The sequence below is a fragment of the Lissotriton vulgaris genome, chromosome 4_1 (genome assembly GCF_964263255.1).
Source record: "Lissotriton vulgaris chromosome 4_1, aLisVul1.2, whole genome shotgun sequence".
NCBI classification, from domain to species: domain Eukaryota; kingdom Metazoa; phylum Chordata; class Amphibia; order Caudata; family Salamandridae; genus Lissotriton; species Lissotriton vulgaris.
Window position 1 is genome coordinate 380,178,401 of NC_141691.1, and position 18,682 is coordinate 380,197,082.

Below are 18,682 nucleotides of genomic sequence, written 5' to 3' on the forward strand. Positions count from 1 at the left end.
TCCTAACCCCAGGACCTTTGCTCACAAAGCTCGCAAGCAGTCCCTTACTGAAGACCTCCTTAGTGCACTTGGCTAACACTGGGTCCCTACACTCTGCACCCAGCCGCCCCAGTGCCACTGGTGATGCAATTTGAGAGCCTACCTGGATCTCAGGGAACCTTGGACTTAAACCCCCAAAACTCCTTCTCGTAAGTCATATACTTACCTGTGAACCGATAACGCTTCTTTTCCCGTAGGAAACAATGATATGAGGTGTCTGTTCCTGAAAAGGTCTGTGATGACCTGTGTTTGGTATGAGAGAAAAAGTAGCTGTACCTTAAACGTGAAAAAGATTACTTACCTTGTATTGTAGGATCCACTGTGTGATATCTAGGCATATCACCCCAAGTAGTTGATGTAATCAAAGAGTAACGCAAAAGTAATATTACTGTATTTTGAACAATACAAACCTATAAACAATTCCAATCCAATCCCCAAGTGCACTTCTGTGCACAACTTTGTATTTGAAAATATTTCTTACTTACCTGTGCTAAGTCCTGCTTGGTTCAACAAAATAAAATATAAGTATACCTTTTTATAGTTACCTAATTGGTCTGGATTCTGCCTTCGAGTGTGTGCCATCAGCCTTGATTGAGTGACTACAATAAATGCATAACAAGCCCTCTCTATAAGCCTCACTGCTTGACCACACTATGACAAAGAGAGCTGTTAGTACTCGTCTAATTTAGCCTCTGCTATACCTCTGGGGACTCCCTGGACTCTGTGCACACTATACAATACTTTGGTATAGTATATACAGAACCAGCTTCCTAAGATAGGCTCACAATATATATTTATATTGGGAAAGATGTGTCTGAAACTTTAGTCTTGTTCTCCACTAACAGCCATCTGTCTAGGACATTGGTTTAAACCATCAACCTAAACAATGACTTAGGGCCAAATGTACTAACATTAGGAATACCAATTTCCAAATTGGGATTCTCTCCATAACACAATTAGGAAATTGGTATTCCTATCAGCTGAAACTCTTGAGTTGTATTAGCGATTCCTAGCGGGTCGCAAATATACCTACCTCAAGAATTTTTATGAGGTAGGTCGCAATTTGTGGCCCATTAAGAATCAATGCCATTAAAGGGATGGTGGCCTGCTGGGGTCAGCAGACCACCATGTCTGTGTCTGCTTTTTAATAAAGCAGTCTTTTCTTTTTTAACGGGCAACCTGTTTTCTTAAGGAAAAACTGGATGCGTTTACAAAGAAAAAATAAAATTTTGCAGTTTCATTTTTTAAGAGTATGCAGTGGTTTGTGGGACCACTGCCTCCTCTCAAAAATGGTTGTTGTCCATTCTAAATGTGCCCCTTTCAAATTCTGAATCGCAAACACAAATTGCGATTCAGTAACATATTAGCAAATAATAATTTGTATTTTGAACATATGTCAAAGCATTTTTACAGTTGGAAAAGCTACGATTGGCAATTTCCGACCGCAAAAATGCTTTGTAGGTGTGGCCCTAGGTTATCTGTGATCAAATGTCCAGACATTACCAACTCTAACATGATTGTTCATGCAATACCACTTTATTACCGCCCACATTTGAACATTACATATAGCATAACAGGAGGTACAAACTTCTACATAAATTAGAAAGTAAAAATAAACTTATTTGGAATACCTAACTACAGACCAATCCCTAATCTTTTCTTTGAAGAAATGATCATAAAAAAGCAGCACAGATGTAACATTGATCTGAAAAACATGTTACAATCATACCACTATGGCTTTAACGAATAACCAAGACTGACAACCTTCTATTGGTGAACTGTGTCATGCGTGTTACTGATGGTGAGTGAGGAGTTGCTTGTTTTCACATGATTTTGGATCTTGGAGAATATTTTTACATGGCTGATAATTAATTGGCCTCCTGTCGGAGTGGGGCGACTGAAAGTCCTGAATTGATTTTCATCCCTCCCATCCATCCATTATCAACTCAGCCAGTTGGTTTACTCCTGGCTCCCACCGAATTTGTAGCAACTCCTAGAAGTAGAGCCATTCCCCCACAAATGTCAGTTTTTATTTGAAGCTGCTATGCAAACTAAAAATGTGATATAACAAAATTGTCTTAAACTGTTCTCAATTTAGGATGCTCACGACTGGAGAAGTAGCCGGTATGTGTTTTATGTAAGAGGTCCGCCTGCTGCACAGTTTAAATTGTTTATGTTTATATGCTTAAATAGCGCTCGATTGCTGGTGTCTTGGCGCTGGGGAGTGTGGACAGGAACATTGCACTGTGTTGACAGAAGCCAAAGTGGAAGTAAACAGCCATGTTTTCTTGCTCTTCCTGAAGAACTGCAAGTTGGATGAAGCTTCATGGATAGTGGCAGTTTGTTCCAAAGCTTTGCCGCATATTGTGATATCGCCCTGCCCCCCCATCTTGGCCATCTGGTCTTTGCAGTCTTAATGAGACCGAGGCTGGCAGATCTAATAGCGCATGGAGGAATGTATGGTGGGAACAGTTTTTGAATGTCCTCAGCACCACTGCCATATATTGCCTTGTGCACAAAGCTAAGAGATTTGAATTCCAGACGCTGTTTGATGGGAAGCCAATGGAGTGATTTAATTCCTGCAGAGGTGGACTGTCCTCTGGGTATGCCCAGGAGCAATCTTGCTGCAGCATTTTGTAAGGATGGCAATTTTCTCAGTTGGAATTTGTCGATGCCCAAAAATAGGGCATTGTAGTAGTCTAGCTTGGATAAGAAGAGTGCTACCATCACCGTCTTTTGCACCTCTTGAGAGATGTATGGAAAAAAGTTTCTCAAAGTTTTTAGGAGAAAAAAGCAAGATGAAGTGAGGCTGTTTACCTGGGCACCAAAATTCAATTTGTCATCAAAGAGGATCCCTAAGTTCTTGACGTTATTTACCGGGCGGGGACATTCTCCGGCCTCGATTGACCACCAGGACTTCCATCACCTCTGTCTTGTCTGTGTTTATTTTCAGGAAGCTGTGATTCATCCAGTTCATAATCTCAGTGAGACAGACATGGAACCTGGCTGCTGTGGTCTCAGGCTGATTGGTAACAGAGATGACCAGTTGTGAATCATCAGCGTAAGAGACCAGGGCAAAACCATGCCTCCTGATAAGATTAGCCAGTGGGGTGACGTAGAGGTTGAACATTGTGGGAGAAAGGGCGGACCGCTGTGGAACAACGCACGGGAGGTGAAAACTGTCCGATTTCAAGCCGTCCCAGAACAGCCTCTGCTCTCTTGCCTCCAAGAAGGAGGACAGGAGGGCCAAGGCGGTCCCCCCTACCCCTACATCCCTCAGCCACTGCACCAGAACCGTGTGGTTCACAGTGTCAAATGCGGCCGATAGATCCAGGAGCACGAGGACCGCCCTCCCCCCCTCGTCCACTACCCTGCGGATCTCTTCATAAACAAGGATTAAGGCAGATTCGGTGGAATGGCGTGAGCGGAAGCCATGCTGGGAGGTGTCCAGTAGATTATTAACAACCGAGTAGTCAGTCAGCACTGTGTTCAGTTGTTTTTCCAGGATCTTAGCCTCAATTGAGAGGCCAGCAATAGGGCAATAGTGTTTTGGTTCATTGGGGTCCAGATTGGGTTTCTTTAAAAGAGGTGTAATCGAAGCTTTTTTCCAAATGTCTGGATAGCAGCCTGATTCCAGGACTTGGTTTAGGAGGGGGCGAGATTGTCAGAGATCTTATGAGCAGCCTGATGCATGATAGTAGGGGGACAGGGGTCAGTAGGTGAGCCGGTTTTTATAGAAAGCAGGAGTTTTTGTACTTCCTCACTTGTTATTGGCTGGAAACAGGATAGTCTGCAATGGGTAGGTCCCATTGGTACTTTTATATCCTGAGGCCCTAGGACAGTTAAGAAGTCATTGTAGATTCCTTGCACCTTGTCTTGGAAAAACGCAGCAAGTTTGTTGCACAAGGCTGGAACAGGCTTGAAGGCATTATCCTGTTGCGGTTTAGCCAGCATGTTGACAGATTTAAACAGTTCCTTAGTGGAGTTACCAGCCTCCTTTATTTTCGTTGTGAAAAGAGATTTTCTTGGGGGAGGAGCTACGCCGCGAACCAAGATGGCCGCATAAGCTCCTGGCTCCGCCGACCTCCGTCGGCGGCTCGTCTATCCTGTCGTTTATCCTCTACCCACGCCCTGTACCTGGATGTATGAAGGTTGCCTAATGCCAACGGTGCTTTCCCGGTTTTTATACCTTATTCAGCGACGAAGTTATGTCGTGTCCCGTTCTTGGCCTACTTCCGGGCTGCCGCCGGGACCTCGATTTTTGAAACACCCGGAGGGACCTGATCAACATCGGCTGTGGGACCGCGATTGTGGCCGGTCTTCCAGGTTTGAATAATTCCTTCCGCTTGTGACTCTTGTCCCCGCTGATGGATGGTGCCGGAGAAGAGACACTGTGACGTGCTGTGATCCTCCTGCACCGTGGCTGTGGGTTGTGTGCCTGACCCTCGTTTCCCGGTCCGGGGGCTGACGGGCTGCACCCACGGCCGGTGTTTGTGCTGAGTGTGCCAGTTCGGGGCGCCCTCGTTGTTGCGGTCGCCAAATGTGTGCCCGGAGCCCGGCGATGTGGTCCGGAGATTGTGTCCCCCTCCGTCCTCTGGGCGATGGAGGGGATGGATGGCGCACATTCATTGAGACCCGTAATGGCGGCGATTGGGGCGCTCCGCTCGCAATTCACCGGCGCATGTGTCTCCCTGGCGGCGAAACTGGATGATGTCTGCTCGCGACCGGCCGCCACGGACGCTGCAGCGCCTGCACAGAAGTCTGCGGTCCGGTCGAATGATTTGACCTACCATCTTCGGGAGCCCGAGCGGCAGCCCGACTTTGCTCCTTTGAGAGTCGGCCTCACTTTTCCTTCATCTGCTACAGTACATGGTCTTCCCTCTAAGCCTCCTAGCCGATGGTGTATCGTCACTGGATGTCATGTTCTTCATTGCCGAGTCTCAGGGTCCCATCGAAGGGGATCGCCATTTTCCTTTGTTCTGGCCCGTTTGCATAACGGATGCCGCCATTTTGTGACCGGACTTTGCTTCACCTTCACTGCCTTGGTCTGCCATGGACGCTTTGACTGCCTCTGGACGGACGTGGCTTGGTCGGGAAGTGCTCCGGAACGGATTCGCTCTGGTCAGGGTTGACTTTGACTTTGAGGTTTTCTTGCTCCTTGTCACTGCTTTGGACCATCTGAGACGCTCCCTTTGTTTGCAACTGTTATGACTTTGGCGATGGATCTCCTCGAGAGGCTTGCAGGGTTGACTTCTATTTTCTTGGGGTTGCTCTGTTTACTTTTGCCGGGACTGCACCGAATACCTCACCGGGCTGGGGGTAGGATTGGGGGAGGGGGTGTTTCCTGGTGACTGTCCTCCCCGTGATAATGCTGACCATTTTGCTTTGCTTGATGATGATTGTGCTATGGGGAGGTCACCGCCGGCGGGGGGTACCAGGTGTCCGGGGGCCTGTTTGTTTTTCTCCTCCTCCACTTCTTATATTTTCCCTTCTGTGGGGCAGTTCCGGGGCGACAGGCACGCTGTTAGTGGGTTAGGCCGTAGCCAATACAGGGGTGCAGGGTGGCGGGTGCGGGGGGGGGGTTGTTATTTTAGTTTGTTTTGTTCTATGGTCCCTATCGCTCTTTTCCGGCTTTGGGAGGGTTCTTTCCTCTTTAGTAGGGTTGGCTGTCTCTTGGTCTTGCACCCTTTTTTTCTTCTTTGGCTTCTCGACAAGCCTCTGTTTTTCTGTTCTTGGGGGGGTAGGCTCTCTGGGGTGATTTTTAGAAATGTGGATTATTGTACTGTGGTTTATTGTCCAGTATTATCGCCGTGGCTGCCCAGATTGCATATTTGCTTTAGTCATACCCTATCTCCGACTGTAATTGGGGTAAGTCCCAATCGTCTCCTTTGTGCTTCTATCCTGTAAGGTGTGATGTCCTTGTTGTTGCAGCCCCTACTCTTTTTCTAAAATTTAAAAATGAAAACCTCATATCCTGTTGCGAGCCCCACAACCACATCTGTTGTACTTTGATATATCCGGTTTACTGATTGGCTCCAGTTTCTCCTGTTTTCATTGATTGTCTTTGCGGCCGGCCATGATGGTTGTGGGCCTGCGCATGTATCTCCTTCTTTTTTGAATAAAGGTTTTCAAAAAATAAAAAAATAAAAAAAAGAGATTTTCTTTTTTTTGTGGCAGTAATTGCCTCCTTGTATTCTAAATTCTAAAACATACAAAGACTTTGTGTTACTGTTATATGTTCAAAAACTGTGACCTCGTACAACATTAGGGTCAGATGAAATACCTCCCTGGCATAGTCTTTAAGCTAGCTGCTTGTGCTTGATTCACATTTCTTACTCCATACACATAACCAACTGTCTCAGTTATGAAAATATTTGCACTTTCTCTAGGTAGCTTTTGAACAGCTGTGCATGCACTGGTCTCATCTATTTATTGATAGAGTGAATATGTTGGTCTCTTGAGGTGTGCATTATATCTTAACAGTCAGTATTTCATAAAGCTTTCCGTTTCAACGCTTAACATCATCATAAGTCTCTTTCCAATTCTCTCCAGCACACCCTCCTCAGTTTTCAGCAAAAAATGTAAAAATATATTATTTTAAGCAGTATTGAGGGCAGTTATGAACTCCTTTGTGTTTGTGGCACTTGTTTGACTTATTTTTGAACAGGAATAGATTGTACTACAATGGAAAGGCTGCTATGTAGTCTCCCAATTGTAGGATAGGAATCACTTTGAGAAATGTTGTCATTTTGAATGGAGTAAATTGCTGCAAGCTGTTTGTAGCCAACAGGCTAAAATGCCTATTAGAACTCAATTGGACTAGCCACAACATGTTGAGAGCCAGTCTGTTGAACCACTGAAGTCCAGGGAGGCGGTTAAGTGTCACTTTCAGCAGTCTTGAGGTCTTCAGTGCACTTTTCTCCTTTTAACACAGTCCACTCATGAACTGGTCCTGATGCAGAGATTCTAAAGATGTTACACAGATGTGGCGAAGGTTTCTGGGGGCTCCCTTGTATCAACGTCCACCAGGGGTTGTATCAGGCCTCAGTCTGCGACTTTGAGGTGGTGGGGGTTTGGGGGGGGGGACTAGGGGATCTCACAGTTCTAGTTATTGCTTTGTAGGTAAGATCCCCCATCTTGGAGGGCCATCAGAGTGCACATCAATGTCAGCCCTGGGACCCTCCGGCTTGGGGACGCCTCGGGAAGGTCAGCACTAGGCCTCCCAGCAGGCACTTCAGCATCAGTGGCAGGCAGTCGTTCCTGGACAGCTGGCCTCTTGAGTGCAGGCTTCTTCCAGTTTTTGCACCCCTGGTGCTGAACAGGGGCATAGCTGACTAGCCCTTGGAGTCACTTCTTCCATCCTGGCACCAGTGGAGCTCTGTTCAGGGGTGAGCACAGCAAATACAGTCCGCTTTGTGGGCCCCTGGGGTGTAGCCCAGTCTTTGGCGCAACCTCTTTTCTGGGTCTAGGGAGCACAAGGGTAGTCTTTCTTCGGTCTTATTTCCAGACCTTTAGTGATCTGAGGACTGTGGGGTGCCTCTTTCATGCCATCTTCTTATCTGTGGGAAGGGAAGACTCACCAGCCAATGGGCAATTATTCCCATAAGGCAATCCTTCCTACTTAACATCACTTCTTAGGGGTTTGGCCACTAAATCCCAGGATATCCGATCTCTACTGCAAACAAAGATGGTGCAAACCTTCCTGCGAGAAGAGCCCTGGCATGCCACTGTGGTGTTTCCATCACAATGAGCCACTTCTCCAGGGAAACCGGCTCGGCAAATGGTATTCCCCTGCTGGTGGAGATACCAGCCTGACTGCCTGCACAACGGAGCAAGTAGGTGAAGGAGTGATTGCCATCTGCTTCACTGAGGCAGTAGCCTCTTGAAGCTGGGCTATCTGTGGCCCCAACCCGGTAATCATACTGCTGGATAAGGTCACACCACCTCTCGCCAGAAATCCATTTTTCCATGTTACTCAGAGCGCTTCACACTTTTTAGTGGGGCAATATGTCATCTCTGGTGACCACTGCTGAAGATAGGCAGGAAAAGGCTACTGGAGGTTTGGCCAACAAAGTAGTGACTTTCTAAAGTCACATTTCTATTAAAAGTTGCCTTAAATACAAACTCAGCAATGGGTCAGGTTTAATGTAACAATTATTTGATATCTTGGAATAATATCTTCAGTGGTCCCAAATGGAAGTTGGCACTTAGCGTGGAGGATAATGGAACTCTAAGTTAGTCAATGGTACCATAGGCCTCGCTTCAGTGAAAAATGCAGTTTTATGTTTTCACTGTCAGGGCATGATAACTACACAAGGAATATGCCCTTCGTAATATTAAGCACCCTGCCTCATAAACTACCAAGGCATTCCCTAGTGGTGGCCTATTAATATACAAAGCAAGGATTTTACCTGGCAAAAGGGTTTAGTTTGCCATGTCAAGTGACAATTCTAGAGTCACATTTTCTCCTGGTCACGGCAATGATGGCACAAATTAGTGCAGACGTTCACTAGAGGTATTTAACTTACTAGCCCTGGGTACCCCTTATACCATATGCTAGGGACTTATAGGTAAACTAAATAAGCCAATTGGACACATACGTTTGGCGGTTAGAGTGCATGCACTTGGGTCTGGATAGCAGGACCCAATGTTCTACAGAGTAAAAAAAACAGCAGTTGGTGATCACATAAAAAGAGCTTCTTTCCTACACTCCCCCTTTCCAACAGGTCCTCTACTTCTTGTTTTTGAGGTCTGAGGGTTTACTCATTGTACCTTTGTCTTTTTGATGGGATTCTGTGAGGTGTCTTTTCTAGAGATATGCAATAGCTATATAGAACAATGTATTTAATACCCATTGGTCAAAGTTTATCCTTTAAGATTTCATTAGGAACCTATATTGTTTGCTGATAGAGGTTTTGGATGTGGTTTGCATGAGAGTCACTTGGCTGTTTGGCCTGTGCTTCTTGAGCTCAGGCCTCTTTCTTCTACCCTGGCTTAGAGGGAACATCTCAGCCATCCAGATTGCCACAGAGTCTTTGGGTCAGATGGTTGACTGCTTTTGCACTGTTACTGTTGTTGAAAGGATAGACGTCATGTCTCCCTTCTATTACTTTGTGCTCACCTATAAATGATCTTCTGGCTTGTAGGCCCAAATGGCTCTAGCAGCCACACCTCCCTTTTTCATTTACTGAACTGGACATTCGACAGCAGAATGTTGTCGACTGTAATTGGGTGGTTTTAATCATTGGTTACAAATCCAGGGTTTGAATCCAGATATTCTAAGCCAAGCATGCTTCCCCAAGGTTCAGGTTCTGAACAAATTGCTTGCTTGACTCTCCTGTCAGCAGCATCTAGGGATGACTTTGGGCAGGTGTTAGCAAGTCTTCCTCTTGGATAACTAACTATGTTCTTTACTTACAGTCCTCATTCAGACGCACGATTTCTCCCACTGTTGGTAGCCAAACCTACTGAGCACAACGTTGGAGAAAATAGATCTCTTCTGAATTGCTCTCACTTTTTACACTTTCTTCCCATTGCCCCTAATCTTTTTCTGGGGAAAACGAGGCATTAGCCTTTTTTTAAGCAGTGGGGACTTAAGGAAACCACTTGCACTTCAGTTCTTATGTACATTCAGTCCTGTGGAGAGGCTTTATAATTTGTCACCAGCCTAGGAGTAATGCTTATAAGCATTGGTAGGAAATGACTTTGTTTCTGCGCTGGCAGAACTATTTATAAAAGAATGCAGGATTTCATCTCCTCTTTCACCAGTTGCACCCTATAGCTGTCCACTGGACCCTTCGCCACCGCATGAATGTATTATCCAGTGCGGATGGGTTTGTCAACCTCCTCTTGGTGGAAGTCTGTCTCCACACGCTACTATATATATTCATCCTGGCTGTTCTCCTCCAGGGGTACCTCTGACTTCTTCAAAATAATCATCTTGAGCCTCCTACCTTGAATCCGAAATTGATAAGCACGTCTCCTCTAGCTCTGTGTTTATTAGTTTCTTACGGCTGCTTTAGTATCACCATTGAATGCCTTGGTGCTCTCTTCATACTCTGGTACTTTTGAAGAAATTCAGCGATTTCAACTTCGCAGCGTTTTTTCTTTTCAAAGCCAACCATCTTTTCTCTCTGTTCAAAATTGTGTGTCAGCATGGTTTGTTTCCTGGGGGCAGGGGATGTTCTGTCTCTTTACTTCTAAGGTTATTTTGCTTTAGCCTTCCTCTGAGCTCTATCCCATTTTGGAGTCAAAAGACAAGTGTGAAGGTTTGTCCACTCTGGTGTCTTTCAACTTCAGCCCAAAGGGCCCCTTGCTTTTTGATGTTGAATTTTTCAAAGTCAACAGCTGTTTACCAGTGTTCAAGGACAAACACTTCCGATAAGACGTGCTGTATGTCTGAGGCATTGCAAGTACGCCTCTTCTGTATGTTAAGAAAATTGCTTGGAACTGTACGTAATATCGCCAACATCTGGACAAAATGATGTTGAATCTTCGACATCAGTTCACAGCTTCTCTTCCTTATCCTCTTTAGTACATTCCTCTCCGCCTGAAAATCCATTTTTATAAAAACGTATTTGCCTATGCTGTGGTCCTGTGCTCAGTGTTGTTTCTTCCTTAATTTTTGGAGCTTTGAGGAAGAAAAATTAACACGCCTGGCAATGCCTTTGGCAGGCATAAGTTTCATACTTTCTGCATGTCTTTTGTGCTATTTTGTGATGACACTTTGGACGGAACCTACATTGAGTTATTTTCTATTCATCCCAATAAATACTAAGGAAATGCAGGGTTTATAACTGACCCCTGGCTACGCATTCTCCGACTGCCGAGTGGTTAAGGGCGAGGATGGAAACTCTGTCTACTTAGGACTTCGACGATGGTCTTTCATCACCTTGTTGTGGCTGCATCATCAAATTGCATTCACTGATATTCAGTGCAGTCTCCTTTGAGTGTCTCAATGTTCGTCGACTCAGAGCCATCGAGAGTACTTTTCTTTCCCCCAACGGCGAAATAAAATAAATAAATACAAAGAAAAAAAAAGAAAAAGAAAATCAGGACCCAACCACTAGATGACAGAGCAATCAATAGCATGAGAAACCAGAAGCGATCCGTGCTGCAAAATAATCAATGTGGATTACTGTATTCCCGTTACTTGCTTATGTTTGTCTTAAAATGTTTCATATAAAATTTTGAAGAGGACAGCATTAGGGGTCAACCACCTCAGCATCAGGAGTACTACTTCTAATGTTACACTGTCATTTTCCTGTTCATAATATATCAAATTTAACGTCATTTTATGTGTTGCTTATTCTCCATGTCAATACCAGAGCAGTCTAAACTCTCTTAATATGGGAAGATGGGAAAGAAGATGAAAATACCCACCAACACTGACAGGATGTATTCGGTTATTGGTGGGGTGCACTGCAGTTACTGCTGTACTGGAAACAATCCTTTGGTCATGATCTCGCTGCAGCTCTCGAATTATACTGTCAAGGACACTCTCCTCCGGCTCATTTGTCTGCTGGCCAATCACTTGCTCTACGACTTCACCATTGCCTTAGTTAGAGGAAAAATTAATAAGACAAGACATAAGCACAAGCAATCACTAGAAAAAAGCACCCTTGTAACCTGCAATCAGCAAGGCAAAGAATGAGATTCATCTGCCAACCAAGACAAAAATGTCAAATAGCACGTATCAGTGCATGTGGATGATATCTCAACTTATGTTTGGCAAAATACCATCGAACTAGATCATACACTTTATACTTAGTAATACTTGTTTTTACAATGTGTTTGAAAAGAAATGTGTAGTATCTACAATGGGCACTGGCTTGGTCTTGTTGCACACATTTATTTCTATGCCAGATCCCTTCACACTGAGCTCTTCATATTCCTGCCCTTTACTGGATACCCATTCTCACACTGCATAGTACTTAAGAATCATTCTTGGGTTACAATCCCTTTTTTTGCAACAATTGCTTTTTTTCTAAATTCCTAATCTGAAAGGAGGGTGAGAAAGAAGACTTTTGCCAGAAAAGTCAAGTGAATAACCATAACCACATAAACATGACATAAATAGAAGGTAGAACAGTTACAGATATTTTACAGAGGAAATCATCATAAGAACACAATTACCATGTAGCGAGTCACAAAATATAATGTATAAATTCATAACAAAAAGGAAAGTGTGGGAAACAGAGGAATAAGTAGATCAAGAACATGAGAGACATGAAAAAAAGACGAAACGTTTGAAGTATATTTGGGGTTTCCGATTCATGACTTCTAATCCTTCAAACCATTGCTTATCGTTGAGTATTGCTCTTAGATATGTAGTATGGTGTGAGTGGGCCCTCTTTCTGCATGGTTGCCCCCACTTTTTGGTGAACTGCTGCTGTACTTTGACCGAGTGTGCCATGGGCTTCTGCCAATCAGGCACCCAGGGCCTATGTTCTTTCCCTAAAACTGCATTGAAGACCAAACCCAATTGGCACTCTGGGAGTTTGTCATTGAGAACTACACAGCACCATAATGGCTATACTGAAAACGGAGAAGTTTGGTATCAAACGTCTTAGCACATTAAACTCACACTTATGCCAGTGTTGGATTAAATGAAAAATGGACAACTCCTGCCTCTTGATATAGCTGGACCAGTCCGCATCCTTTGACACAATTAGCTATCCCATACTAACCCTTGAGCCAGCCAGCACAACCTTCAAAACTAGCTTCATTATTTACAAAGCCATTACAACTAGCAAACACTGCTTATCTTACAGACAAGCTCACTATCTCTGGTGGTTCTCAGCACACACAGAGCCAGGGCATCACCCTGCTGCAGACTAAGAAGTATAAAAACAAAAAAGAAAAAAAGCCTTTGCATCTATGCACCAAAGATCTGCAACTACATCTCCTTATCCATATCCATCAGGACTGCCCCAACGCTGCTTTAATTGAGGAAAAATTGGTAGACTCACCTCTTTAAAGTACACTAATTCACAATGCATAAATCGCCTGACTAATCTGTTACTACTCGCCGACTTTAATCTCGTCTTGGACTATTGACAGCATTCCGCTACTTTGCAGCTAGGTATGTGAAAATACCATATACATACATACATTCAGAGCATAGAGAGCTCTAACACTAGGCAGACATTTTTCTTTGCGGCCTACCTCTGCCCCCCACCCCTCCTTATATTGCATGTTCTAAACATTTCCTGCTGCAAAGTCCTCTAAAGATACATTTTATCAGTATTTTATATAGTAGTGGAAGCCACCACAGCTGCTACTCAAGTCCTCAGATATTCATAGCCTCATCCTCCTGAGTAAAAACATTGCACAACTGTGTATGACTTTAATGGTGACACCATGAAGAAGATTAACACTAAATTTAAATCCCACTGTGGAACAACAATGTGGGAGAAGGAAAAGGCTACCTACCCAGGGTGCATCTGTTCTTGACATATAGAGCTGTAGTCATATGCTTGTGCATGGATTGCCATCTAGTGTTGGGGCCGGATGTTTGCACTTTTGATTTTGTTCGAAGAAGTCTTTCCAGTCACGAGGTAGGTGACTCCTCTTTTAGGTGAGAGTGCGCATGGGCATCGACTCCATCCATAGATTGTTTGGCCGTAAAGGGTGTTATGATGGAATCAGTAAAAGTAGTAAAGAGAGATGTCCATGTATATAGCATCTAATTAACATACTACTGCAACGGATAAAGGTACCCGGGGAGGCTGTCGGGCACATATGACTCTACAGCTCTGTATGCCAAGAACAGATGCATACATGGTAGGTAGCATTTTCCGTTCGAGGCATATGAGCTATAGATCATATGCTTGTGCATAGACTACATAGAAGTTATCTCCCAAAGCGGTGGCTAACCTGTAGCTGCTGCAGTGGTCTGAAATAGTGTACGTAACACTGCCTGGCCCACACCAGCTTGCTGTCTTGCTAACATCTACACAATAGTGTTTAGTAAATGTGTGTGGTGTAGACCATGTTGCAGCTCTACAGATGTCATCTAAGGGTATATATCCTAAGAATGCCATAAAAGCCTCCTGTTCGCGTGTAGGATGATCTCTAGGGGGAATTGTTAATGTGAGTTTAGCTTTAATGTAGCATATTTGAATGCATTTAACTATCCACCATGCAATACTTGATTATGGTATTGGATTGCCTTTATGTGGAGGAGCAAAAGCAACAAAAAGTTGCTTGGCTTTCCTGAAAGGTTTTGTTCTTTCTATGTAGTATAGTAATGACCTTTTGACGTCTATGGTGTCAAGAGCACGTTCGGCCACTGAATCAGGTTCAGGGAAGAACACAAGCAACTCAACAGATTGGTTGATATGAAAGGTAGAAATTACACTAGGTAAAAATTTGGGGTTTAGTCCTTAGAACCACTTAGTGTTGGTGTACTTGTAAAATGGCTCTTCTATGGTTGGTGCCTGAAGCTCACCCACTCTTCTCAGAGATGTGATGGCTATGAAGAAGGCTACCTTCCAAGTGAGAAATTGTAGTTCACATTTGTGCAATGGCTCAAAAGGTGGACCCATGAGTCTTATAAGGAGTATGTTGAGGTTCCACACTGGAGCAGGTGGAAGTCTGGGTGGAATGGCTCTTAAGTCCTTCCAAAAATGCTTTATCAGCAGGCCCTCTAAAAAGAGACAAATGCTGTCCGTTGTATAGATTTGCAGCTATTGCAGAAAGATGTAAGCGTATAGATGTGTACGCTAAGTTGGAACTCTGTAGATGTAGTAGATACCAAATGATATTTTGAATTAAAGCATCTAGCGGATTGATTTTATTGTTGTTACAGTAAATGGCAAACTGCTTCCATTTTGCTGCATAGCATGCTCTTGTGGTAGGGCGCCTAGCCTCTTTGATAATATTCATGCAGTCTGGCGGAAGATTAAGATAACCAAACTCTAAGATGTCAGGTGCCAAATAGCAAGGTTGAGATGACTGGGTTCTGGATGCCTTATCTCTCCATGGTTCTGAGTGGGAAGGTTGGGAGTATGGTATTGTTTTTGGTGAGGAACTACTGATAGCACCAAAAGGGTTGTGAACCAAGGTTGACATGCCCATGTAGGAGCAAGTAGGATTAGTGTCAGGGACTGCTGTCTGAGCTTCTCAACCACTAATGAAATGAGTGCGAGAGGCAGAAAAGCAAAAGCAAATATCCCTGACCAATTCATCTATAGCGCATTGCCTTTTGACAAAGGTTATGGATACCTGGATGCAAAGTTTGGGAATTTTGTGTTTAGGTGCGTAGCGAACAGATCTATCTCTGCGAAGCCCCACATTTGGAAGAATGGGAGGAGAACTTGAGGGTAGAGTTCCCACTCATGGATCGGCTGTTATTGACGACTGAGCAGATCTGCAATCTGGTTGATTACTCCTGGGAGTTGTTCTGCAAGGAGATATATTTTTTGAGGTATGGCCCATTTCTAGATGCTCCGGGCTAGCTGTGAGAGCTGGAAAGAGTGTGTCCCCCCTGTTTTTGTATGTAGTATATTGCTGTCGTGTTGTCTGTGTGAATCAGGACAGCTTTGCCTACTAGATGAAGTTGGGAGGCTTTCAATGCTAGAAAAATTGCTATCCGTTCTAGATGGTTTATGTGGAGTTATCTCTGTTTCAGAGTTCACATGCCCTAAATGGTATGTTTTTGAAGATGAGCTCCCTAACCAGTGAGTGATGTGTCTGCTCTTAGCACTATCTGTGGAACCGGGGTGACGAATGGCTGCCCCTTGGAAAGGTTTTGTATGTTCCACCACTACAGATAGCAATGGGTGCGGCCATCCACCAACACTAGATCTGATAACTGACCTTGAGCCTGGTTCCACTACTGACATGCTAAGCATTCATGTAGGGGAGGCATTTGAAGTATTGTGTAAAGAACGATTAAAATGAAAGATGCCATAATTCCCATCAGTTGCACGAATGCTCTAGCTGGTAACGAGTGTTGAGGCTGTAACTGCCATATTAGAGTCTGCATGTTGCAGATCCTGAATGGGTTAGGATACGCTAGAGCTTTCTGAGTGTCTATTGTTGTTCCTAGATACACTTGTGTGTTGGATGGGTGGAGATGAGACTTGGTGGGGTTTATAGTGAACCCGAGGTCGTGAAGCAGTTGTACTGTTTTCCGAGTGTGGTGTAGGCAGCTTTGTTGCGAGCTGGCTTTTATTAACCAGTCGTCTAGGTAGGGGAAGACGTGAATGTGATCTCTTCTTAGATGAAAAGCGACTACTGCCAGACACTTTGCTAAAACCCTGGGTGCTGTAGTTACTCCGAATGGGAGCACTTTAAATTGATAATATTGGCCGTCTACCACAAACCTGAGGTATTTGGGGTGAGCGGGGTGAATGAGAATATGGAAATACCAGTCCTTTAGATCCAGAGTGGACAGAAAGTCACCTTGCTGAAGGAGCGGGAGAACCTGTTGAAGTGAGACCATGAGAAAATGGTCTGATTGGATGCAGTGATTCAGTTCGCTGAGGTCTAATATAGGTTTTAAAGAGCTATCTTTTTTGGGAATTAAGAAGTACAGGGAGTATACCCCGGTCCCTTGGTATTGTAACAGGACTGGTTCTATTGCTTGTTTTCCTATGAGAGTGAGAACTTCTTGCTTTAAGAATGAGAGATGTTTTGGTGACATTGCAAGTGGTCTTGGAATGATATTTGGGAGATTGGCTGTAGGTTTCAGGCAAAAACCATATTGGATCATTTGCAGTACCCATTTGTCTGAAGTGATGGAGTTCCAGACATGGAGAAATTGGGAGAGACGTCCCCAGACAGGAGTGGAATGTTTGGGGTACAGGATGGAAATCACTGTTTGTTGCTGGTGGGGGAAGAGCGTGTGGAGTTGCCTCTGCTTCTTCCCTTATCATTGTTCCCTCTAAAACCTCCTCTGAAATAACCTCTTGTTGAGGGGGACTGAGTATTACCCTTGTAAGAGGAAGGGGTAGTCTAGATGGATATAATTTTAGAGCCACCCCTATAAATGAAGTGACTAAAGGAAACCCTACTGATGGGTGATTGCAAAGCCCCCATGAACTTTGCGACCTCTCTATCTTTTGTCATTTTTTCCAGCGAGGCGTCAACTGCTGGTCCAAAGAGATATTCCTTATCAAAGGGTTCATTGAGGATGGAGGTTTGCACCTCAGATTTGAAACCTGAAATTTCCAACCAAGCATGCCTTCGTAAGAGTACACTGGTGTTAATTGTATGGGCTGCTGTGTCTGCTGTATCTAGGGCACACCTGATAGATGTATTTGTAATGAACGTAACCTCTTGAATAAGGTCATTAGCCTTAGTCTTGTGTTCGTCCGGTAAGAACTGCATGAGTTCCTCTAACTCATCGTAGTGAGCCCTGTCATAAAGAGCCAACAAAGCTTGAGCATTGGCAATACGTCAAAGGTTAGCTGCTTGTGAAGCTACTCTTTTGCCTGAGGCGTCAATGAGCTTGGACTCATTATCTGGAGGAGGAGCTTTACCTGACATATGGGAGTTGGTTCTCTTGCGAGCATTACAGACTACAAGAGAGTCTAAAGGTAACTGACCTTTGATGTATTTAGGGTCGGTGGATGCGGGCTTACATTTTTTCTCGACCCTAGGAGCAATAATTCTTGCTCTGACAGGGTCTTTGAAATGTCCTCAGTGTGTTTTAACATGCCTTTGAGCATAGGTAATGTATGAGTGACTCTGTGAGAGGAGCTAAGGGTCTCAGAGTAAATCCTGCTTTAATGGTTCTGAATGCAACTCCACCCCGTGATACTGAGCAGCCCTATTAAGGAGCTCAACATACCCAATGTCATCATCTGGTGGGGAGGGTCGGGAGGGGTATGAATCTGGATCATTATCTGGATCAGTGTGATAGTCCTGCCAAGGATCAGTATCTTGTGGGGGATCTTGTTTTTCATCCCCATCACCTTGACGGTTAGGTGAGGTTGGTGGTGAATTTTCAGGTGAATTAAGTAAATTAGGATTAGTAGAAGTAGGTGCGATGTAAGGAGGAAATGGGTTAGTACACACACTTTTCTTTTTTAGAGGAATGTGGTAGTCCTCTGGTAGGCCTAATTTCCTCTTTTTTGGTAGGGTGGCCTGAATATGCCCTGTATAAGGGTGAATCACCAACTTTTTTTGTTTTGGGATTCGAAATGGAGTGATCGGACCAAGGCTCATTCAACTGAGTATATTTATCCTTGGTTGACTGTTTCGGCGTCAAAGGTTTCGGCTCCGAGCCTTTTGGCACCGCTGGTGTCATCTTAGACTTGTTTTTCGGTGCCGAAAGTGTTGGGTTGGCACCGATATAGGGACGGTTCGGGCCCGAACCGGAAGGCTTTTCTTTATGTTGCGGAGCAGAGCCCGAGGACGGGGCGTCAGAAACTTTTTGTTGGTGCCGCCCTTGGCCCGAAGGCAGAGGAGGGACTGGAGCCTTAGTATTAGGTTTTTGGGGGGGAGGGGGGGAGGCAAGGGGTTGTCTTTACACACGGTACCCTGAGCCGGAGTAACTTGCTCCTCTTCTTCGATGTCTGAGTCGTCCTCAGACACGGAGAATTGTTCTTCTTCTTCGGCTCCTTGGGCATGATGTTCGGAGTCAGGCTCTTCATCGAAGATGTCCGATGCAGAGCCGCTTTGCTGTTGCATC

The 18,682-nt window shown here is 44.5% G+C and overlaps 1 protein-coding gene across 2 annotated transcripts in view; it reads right to left on the reverse strand.

Annotated features, from left to right (window-relative positions):
* Positions 1 to 18,682, reverse strand: part of BRWD3 (bromodomain and WD repeat domain containing 3) — a 1,253,402-nt gene that overhangs the window by 906,135 nt on the left and 328,585 nt on the right. For both annotated transcript variants that reach the window (XM_086918755.1, XM_086918756.1), the window contains one exon: positions 11,422 to 11,595. In XM_086918755.1, coding sequence (XP_086774881.1) covers positions 11,422 to 11,595 — 174 coding nt within the window. The remainder of the gene's footprint in view (positions 1 to 11,421; positions 11,596 to 18,682) is intronic.